Source organism: Corylus avellana, chromosome 2 (genome assembly GCF_965113065.1).
Source record: "Corylus avellana chromosome 2, dhCorAvel1.hap1.2, whole genome shotgun sequence".
Lineage (NCBI taxonomy): Eukaryota > Viridiplantae > Streptophyta > Magnoliopsida > Fagales > Betulaceae > Corylus > Corylus avellana.
The window spans coordinates 30,920,513-30,928,778 of NC_142491.1; the positions used below are offsets into that span (position 1 = coordinate 30,920,513).

Below are 8,266 nucleotides of genomic sequence, written 5' to 3' on the forward strand. Positions count from 1 at the left end.
CATCCTTTGATTATCACATACCAGTTTTTTTGGTATGTATATATATTGTAAACAAAATTCATAACAATTGTTGTTGTTTATATATTGTAAAAAAAAAAAACAAAAAAACCATGAATGAAATTTGACTCCAGTGTGTATTCTTTGTATTCATATACCTTATAATATAGACGTGTGTTGTTTGCTTACAGTTATGGCATGATTAAGTTTAGCTACAAGGAACATGATAAAGTTCCTTTATTGATGGTTAAGATGTTTGGTTATATATTTTTAATTAAGAACAATTGCTATATCATTTTAATTGAGTTCCTACAAAATGATATCAAGATGGTTGATGTGTTTTTCGTAGTTTTTTTTTTTTTTTTTTTTTTAAATGGTGATATGATGATTATGTGATTATTTTATATAAATAATTTTGTAGCATAATTGCAAAAAATAAAAAAGACCACGTACCTGACATAATTAAAAATAAAAAATAAATTATAGTATAGTTGTTTATGTTTCAAAAAATAAAGAAAGAAAGTCCTTAATAATATAAGTTATATTTGTATTATAAGGGTATTTTAGAAAATTTGATCACAATATGATTCCATTTATCAACATATTGCATTGTACTAAATGAAGGAATACATAATCCGTGTTCTATTCTAACGTTACAACCAAACAAAGGAATGTGAGTAGCTAGTCTACTCCACACTCTTCTATTCTTATTAGTAACTAATCATTTTTTAATGAACTAGACATTCCGCGAATCAAACGAGACCTAAGTCTTCCAATGAGCCCACGCAAAACTAGAAGATACTAAAAGAAAAACCAGAAAAAAGTGCCAAGAAAAAAGTGTTCAATATCATTTTAAAAAAATTATATAACTGCACTATGTTGAGGTTGAATTTAGGGGTGTACATAAAGGCAGATATTAACCGTCCGCATCCGCTATTTGCAACTATTTGCTAATCGCAAATGTGAATGCAGATAGCTTTTTCAAGGTATGCAAATGTGGTGATTAACTTCATCCGCATACTCTTTATATAAAATTTACTTTATATATTTTTTATATATTATATTTAATAAATTCAAAAAAATATCGTTTTAAATTAAGTATATGTTATATTTACATTGTTTTATGTTTTTTTTCTTCACAATTTACTCATTCACTTGGGAAAAAATGCAAAAGTAATAAGAGATCAATATATTTTCAAAACATTAGGGCTTAAAATGAAATAAAGCAAGTCCAAAACACTAAAAATTGGCCTAAATTATTTTCAAAAGCGTTTAAAATATTATGTAATAAAGACCAAAAGAATGTCCAAGATACTAAAATAGGCCCCTTATCTAAAATGCAAATAAAGATAATAACCGTATTCAATAACTACAATAATCGTGCGGATGTGAATAATAAAAACATATATAATTCGGATGCAAATATATAAAAATGATCTAATAATGGATTAACACCGTTAGGTCGACATGTTAGCATAGTAGTAGGATAGTAGTATTCTATGTAACATTACTCGATATTAAATAGAGCAATGCAAAATACTACATCAGATTCTATATATTTATATTTCACTGAGTTGATATGACAATGTTCATCGACCTTGAATTTTTTTTTTGTTAATAATAATTGATCTAAGGACTCGGCTTAGGAATGTGTAGTATATTACATTAATCAATTAAATAAATACTAACACTAAACGTTTAAGCAAATGAAAAATAAAAAATAAATTGACACCTCAATAAGGTTCATAACTTCGTTATCCATATACAGCGTGGCAAACCATGCATCGTTACAAAATGCCAAAACTAACCCCACATTTGCATAAGATACCAACACAAAATAATTTATACCATAAGGTTATTCGGTAGTTTTACCCGTATTAGGTGAGGGGCAGAATGTGATAATGTAGTCGGCGGAGGCACACGTAAATAAGCCAATCTTAACTTCGAACGGCTGAATATACGCGCGTGGGCAAGCGGACTTAAAAAAGCGCAAGTACAACGACTGCCTATATATTGGCGCCACGCTGGGGTCACTGAACTCGTCCTCGAATTCGTTCCTGCAAGCGACAACACCTTCCCTTCCATCCCCACGTGTCACGCTGAGCTGCTTGGGACACGCACGGTTCAAGTCCACCAAGCACCCAGTACCAGTATAGTCGCAGGCACCTGCACCGCTCACACTTCTGGGCACGACGAGTAGTGGGAGGTTGAACCCATCGACCACGCTGACGTTGTAGAAGTACAACCCTGCCAAGCCGTTAATCGAGAACTCTGCAAGCGTGACGGGTGGCTGGTACCCACCTCCGCCGCACTCAAGAGCCCCGGACCCACAGTCGCCGGTCAGGCACTTAAACTTGTCACTAGAGTCCTGGCCACAGTGGGTTCGACCCCATATCCGACCCACCCAGGACTCGAGAATGGATATGTTCTTGGATTCCCCGCTCTTGAGAGCGAACCCGGTGGTGGGGAGCTGTTCCGTCGCGCCGTTGGATTGCAAAGCCGGCCATATCGTGCGCCGGCAGTTGTTGACTATCTTGAAGGAAGCAGAGCGGACCTCTGTGAAGACCCAAAAAAAAAAAAAAAAAAAAAAAAAACGAAGTGGGTTAGCACTTAGCAGGAAATTGAGGAATTAAGAGAAGAAAAAAAAAAAAAAGGGTTTTTTTCGTGGTGAGTGTGAGTTTTGTGGTCACCTGAGAGGGAAGAGATGGTGACGAGGGTGAGTACGGTGGCGGAGAGTAGCAGACGACGACGACCCATAGGATTGAAGAAGAAGATGAAGCTGACGAAGTGAACGTTGAAATTTGAGGAAGAAGATGGAGGAGTTTGAGTTGAACAGGCTCAAATAACTCTTTTAACTTTTCTTGTTTTTGTTTTTGTTTTTATTTTTATATTTGGTTATTTTTGTTATTTCAGTGTTTTTTTTTTTTCTAATTAATTAATTAATTTGTTATATTGTAGGATGAAGCCGGACGTAATTAACGGTAAAGAAAAAGCTATTTAGTCAAATAATTTTATTTATAATTTTTAAAGACCGAAAGTTTTTCAAATTTATATTATATATATTTTTTTTACATGTCCCCAAAAGAGAGGAAGGAAAAATTTGAGTTAATAACCTCTACTTTATGAGACGTGATCCTCAGTCAATTAAACTATCCCTCGAATACTATATTATATTGTTTCTTATATAAAAATAGAGAGAAAGTTCATTTAATTCCTTAATTTTTTTTAGCTGAAATAAAAAATAAATTTAACCAGCGGGAGCAAAAAGCTTTTCCATGGCACCTCATGGACCGTAGTAGCGGCATTGCTAAATGGATTATTAAAGCTTGATTTGATTTTGCCTTATTATATCCTTGTGGAATGTTTATTATACAAGTATATCCTCGTGGAATGTTTATTATATTAAAAATAATTTTTATCTTCTTAATAATTTAACATTTTGTTTCTATAAGTATGCTAAAAAATTTTAATTTTCTAAAACCCATCGAGGGTTCTTTTAGCTTTATATTCTTATATGGTAATTAGACTATGATTTATGAAATATTTTGTGCTTTTACGTGATTTTGTAATTATTGTATTTATTTCTTCTATAGCTTCATCTAATTATAAATAGATCATTCTATTATACAATTAAACACACATCAAATCTGCAACAACCGAAAAAACTCCCCGCAGTTATTTCAAAAGTTCAGTATAGTGGTTAATGGTTAATTTGCTTCCATTTTTTTCTTTTTTTTTTTTTTTCTTTTTTTTGGGTTTAAATAGATGAGATAGTACTAAAACAGCAAAATAGTGCATAATGTAATGACGTGGATATGTTATGCTAAGGAAGAGAGCAATTGGCAACATCGTAGGTATGTATTGGACATACTAGAATTCAAATTAGGTTGAACTATGAATATAAAATTATATAAAGTAATTTAAATTTAATTGATTTAATTAAATAAGTCAAACACTTAAATTATAATCCATTAATTTCGTGTCAAATTTATAAATCGTTTCAAAAAATTTCATCTAAGACCATTTTAGTCGGAATAGTGAGTTCACTTTGTAACAATTAAAGGAAGGGGACCCCAGAAAGGTGTGATTCTGGAAATTGACAAGGAAGCCTACTGATTACCGAGGGTCTAACCAAACCGCGTTTCTTGCTTTTTGGAAAGTCAAGAAACCCACGAATTTTCTTAGCCGAAAGCTCATGTTCATCGGTCTTACTCTCCTGATGAATTATTGATTTCATCAACTCTTCAATTTCATGTTGTTCGGGTGTATCCTGTTACCCCCTCCAATGAAAATTTCCTTCTTTCCATGGCTTTTCTTGATGCCCATATGTTTACTTCTCCTCCACTTTTGTATCTCTCTGGCATCTGGTCAATATCTTGGTGATCAGCAATCCAGCTTGATGCTCCAATTGAAGAACAGCCTCGTATTCGACAGTGGTCGGTCCACAAAACTGGTGCACTGGAATCATAGTGTGGATTGCTGTTTGTGGGAAGGTGTAACTTGCAGCGAAGGGCGTGTTATTGGTGTTGACCTAAGCCGTGAGTCCATCTTGGGTACACTTGACAATACGAGTAGCCTCCTCTTCAGTCTTCAATATCTCCAATTTCTTGACTTGAGTTATAATTCACTAGAAGGAAGTATTCCAATTTCTCTGTTTTCCCTTCCATCACTGCTGGAATTACAACTTTCTAATAACCAATTTTCTGGTCAACTCAATGAATTTTTTCCAAACGTTTCTTCTTACTTGCTTGACACCCTTGATTTGAGCAGCAACAACTTGGAAGGGCCAATACCCATGTCTGTTTTTGAGCTCAAAGGTCTTAAGATCCTCTCACTTTCTTCAAACAACTTTAGCGGCTCCTTGCAGCCTAGAATGATTCAAAAGTTGACAAGTCTTTCATATCTTGATCTTTCAAACCACAGCTTTTTGACTGAATATGATAAAACTAATTTTTCTTTATCCTCCCTTCCTTGGTTATGGACGTTCAAATTGGCTTCTAACAAGTTGAAAACAATTCCTGATTTCTTGAGAAACCAATCTGAATTAGTTAATCTAGACCTTTCTGACAACGAGATTCAAGGGGAGATACCCAGATGGATATGGGGACTTCGTAATCTTTACTCATTGAATCTTTCTTGTAACTATCTGGAGACTCCAAATTTCCCTTTACTCAACATGTCTTTTGTGAGTGTCGTAGACCTTTCCTCCAACCAGCTCCAAGGGAAACTCTCGGTTCTCCCATCATATGCTATATACTTGGATCTCTCGGAAAATAACTTCAACTCTGTCATACCAACTAGCATTGGTAACTCCCTTACTTACACTTATTTCTTCTCTCTTTTGAGTAATAAATTTTATGGGAGTATTCCTACATCAATATGCAATGCTACAAATCTTCTTACTCTATATTTGTCTGATAATTTCTTGAGTGGCACGGTTCCCCGGTGTTTAATTGAGATGAGCAAGACTTTAGGGGTGCTGAATCTAAGGAGAAACAACCTCACTGGCGCAATTTCTAATTCGTTTCCTAGCAATTGTGGCTTACAAGCTTTAAATCTCAATGGAAACCAACTAGAAGGAAAGCTACCGAATTCTCTGGCCAAATGCACATATTTGGAAGTTTTAGAGCTCGGGAACAACCAAATCGAGGATGTCTTCCCATGTTACTTGAACAACATATCCATGTTGCGAGTCCTTAATTTGCGATCTAACAAATTTTACGGTCCCGTTGATTGTCTAGATCCTAATACCACATGGTTGATCCTTCAAATTCTAGACCTAGCCTCAAACAATTTTGTTGGTAAGTTTCCTATAAAATACTTTTCTAGTTGGAAGGCAATGATGGAAAACAAAAATAAGACCCCATCTCAGCTCAATCAACTCCGATTTAAAGGTGTTCTTTTGGATGTTTATTATGAAAATAAGGTTACAGTTACCGCCAAAGGTTTACATGAGGAGCTAGAGAAGATCCTAACTATCTTCACCGTCCTTGACATCTCATGCAACAATTTTTACGGGCCAATACCTAGAGAAATAGGAGAACTCAAATCACTATATACCCTCAACTTGTCTCATAACGCTTTCATAGGCCAAATCCCACCATCTTATGGAAAATTGAGTAATCTTGAGTCACTAGACTTGTCAAGCAATGAGTTAACGGGTGAGATTCCATTCCAACTTGCAGATGGTCTTATTTTCCTATCGGTCCTTAACCTTTCATTCAATCAATTGGTTGGAAAGATTCCACAGATAAAACAATTTGCTACATTCTTGGAAACTTTCTATGAAGGGAATATAGGATTATGTGGATTTCCTTTGAAAGAAAAATGCACACGTGAAGAGCATGGATCATCACCACCAACATTTGGAGAAACTCATTCACATTCTAAGAATGCAATTGACTGGAACTTTTTAAGTGCTGAATTAGGATATGTTTTTGGTTTAGCAATTGTTATTGGTCCTCTTATGTTTTGGAAGAGATTGAGAATATGCTACTACAAACATGTTGATGACATTTTTTTCAAGATATTCCATCGGCTTTATATTAGAATAGAAAATCACCAAAGACGAGCACACAAGAATCATGGATGGCGAGCACGTAGAAATCAAGGACAGAGGCATTAGTGATCGATATGACGAGTACTTCAGTCAGGTTTGAGTTTTCTTGTTTCTTTCAACTTAAAGTTAAACGAAAAAAAAAAAAAAATTATCCACGCAATGGGATGTGAATTTTGTCTTCTTAAGTGACTTTGTACTTATATTATTATATATAATATTGAAATAGTTTTCTGATATTTGATCAGCAGGTGACTTATGAGACACTTATGGGGATGTGGAAGCAAAACGGACTATGTTGTTACACTTGCCTAAGTTTCCTTGATCACTTTTGTATGTTTGTTTTTAGCCTTTATTGTATGATTTGAATTAAATGAACCTATTTTCATATAAGGCTACATTAATTTACACTTCTTTTTTTTTTTTTTTTAATTCCTTTTTTCTTTTGAAGTTTTCATTGGATTGTGTTCCTTCATTGAGGACTGTGATTTTTTATAATTGGGGATATGCTGTAGTTTAAGGTTTTGTTAGTTTTTATATTTCCAATTGCGTTCAATGTGATCACTGTCTTGGAGGAAATTAATTAATCTTGGGTACTGTTAAAGTTGACACATGATTGAAAATTGTTTCCTCACTTACCCATCTAATTGGGCTTTCATTAGCTTAAATAGAAATGTAGATTACAACCGTTGGAATGAGAGATCAATTAATGAAATGCAATCTGTACACGTTACTGTGAGTGCAAGTTCGAGGTCGAACCTACAGAGAATTGTATTTTTGAAAGAGCAATTTAAATCTAAACTAATTAAATCCCAACCTAGTTCCAAAAGGGTTTTGAATTTTGGTTTTTTAAAATTAAAAGACAAACATAAACTAATTAAAATAAACTAAGAGATAAAATACTAAGGTTTGGGAATTCATACTCACTGAATCATAACAACATACTTCCATGTTTATCAATATTAATATGAAGTTCTCACAATTAAAATCTTCGATATGTTTTACTATGCTTCAAACAATTAATCAAAATCATCTCATGTATCCATTCATTGCACAAATCACAAGAAGAATCCAATATCAATTAAATCATCAGATGTATCTGTAAATCACAAAAGATATCCAATCTTAATTGAAACACTAAATGTATTCGTAGAACAAATCACAAGGGATATCCAATTATTTAGGCAAATAAAATCAAGCAATCAATTATGTGAAATTATCTTAAATCATCAAGTGTATCCTTGAATCACAAAAGATATCCAATAATCACTCCACACATTGAAAAGAAGTAAAACAATTGAAATATTAAACCTAATAAAATCAGATAAACAAAGACTTACATGAAAGTATTGGTGTTCTTCATCGGTGAGGCTTCATCCCCAACCTTAGTTGGAAATTTAGCTCCATATAAAAACAAAACCTAAATCTAAAGAAAACCTAAACTAAAAAAAAGAAAAACTGTAGAATTTTGCTCTCTGGAATTCTATCTTTTCTTGAATGTAAAGGGGTCTATTTATAGGCTTATGAAAGTCCTAAAAGCCCTATTAAACCTAGATAATTCGGAGGTTTGTCTCCCAGTCAAAATAAAAGTATGAAATCGGAATAGGATTCGTTCAGATTTGTGTTCTTTAATTTCGGGGAGATTTTGGCATAGTAACCGTCCGAATTAGGAAAATCCTATTTCACAATGAATTGTAGTATTTTGAGTTAGCT

At 33.8% G+C, this 8,266-nt stretch overlaps 2 protein-coding genes across 2 annotated transcripts; one reads left to right on the forward strand and one right to left on the reverse strand.

The window, feature by feature from the left end:
* Window positions 1-1,711: 1,711 nt before the first annotated feature.
* Window positions 1,712-2,845, reverse strand: LOC148587612 (thaumatin-like protein 1). Its single transcript, XM_088513804.1, has 2 exons — window positions 2,688-2,845; window positions 1,712-2,553 (listed from the first exon to the last, which is right to left on the reverse strand). Exons 1-2 carry the CDS (start codon window positions 2,752-2,754, stop codon window positions 1,853-1,855), a joined length of 768 nt encoding a protein of 255 aa, XP_088369930.1. The 5' UTR covers window positions 2,755-2,845; the 3' UTR covers window positions 1,712-1,852.
* A 1,404-nt stretch (window positions 2,846-4,249) lies between these two features.
* LOC132166868 (receptor-like protein 53) lies at window positions 4,250-6,644 on the forward strand. The gene has a single exon (XM_059577712.2). It carries the CDS (start codon window positions 4,250-4,252, stop codon window positions 6,620-6,622), a length of 2,373 nt encoding a protein of 790 aa, XP_059433695.2. The 3' UTR covers window positions 6,623-6,644.
* The last annotated feature ends 1,622 nt before the right edge of the window (window positions 6,645-8,266 follow it).

Bases quoted from the DNA above. Each gene is read 5' to 3' on its own strand.
- LOC148587612 (XM_088513804.1), bottom strand. From the start codon at position 2,754: ATGGGTCGTCGTCGTCTGCTACTCTCCGCCACCGTACTCACCCTCGTC. The intron at 2,554-2,687 runs GTGACCACAAAA...GGGTCTTCACAG, and splicing joins CACCATCTCTTCCCTCTCAG to AGGTCCGCTCTGCTTCCTTC.
- LOC132166868 (XM_059577712.2), top strand. From the start codon at position 4,250: ATGTTGTTCGGGTGTATCCTGTTACCCCCTCCAATGAAAATTTCCTTC.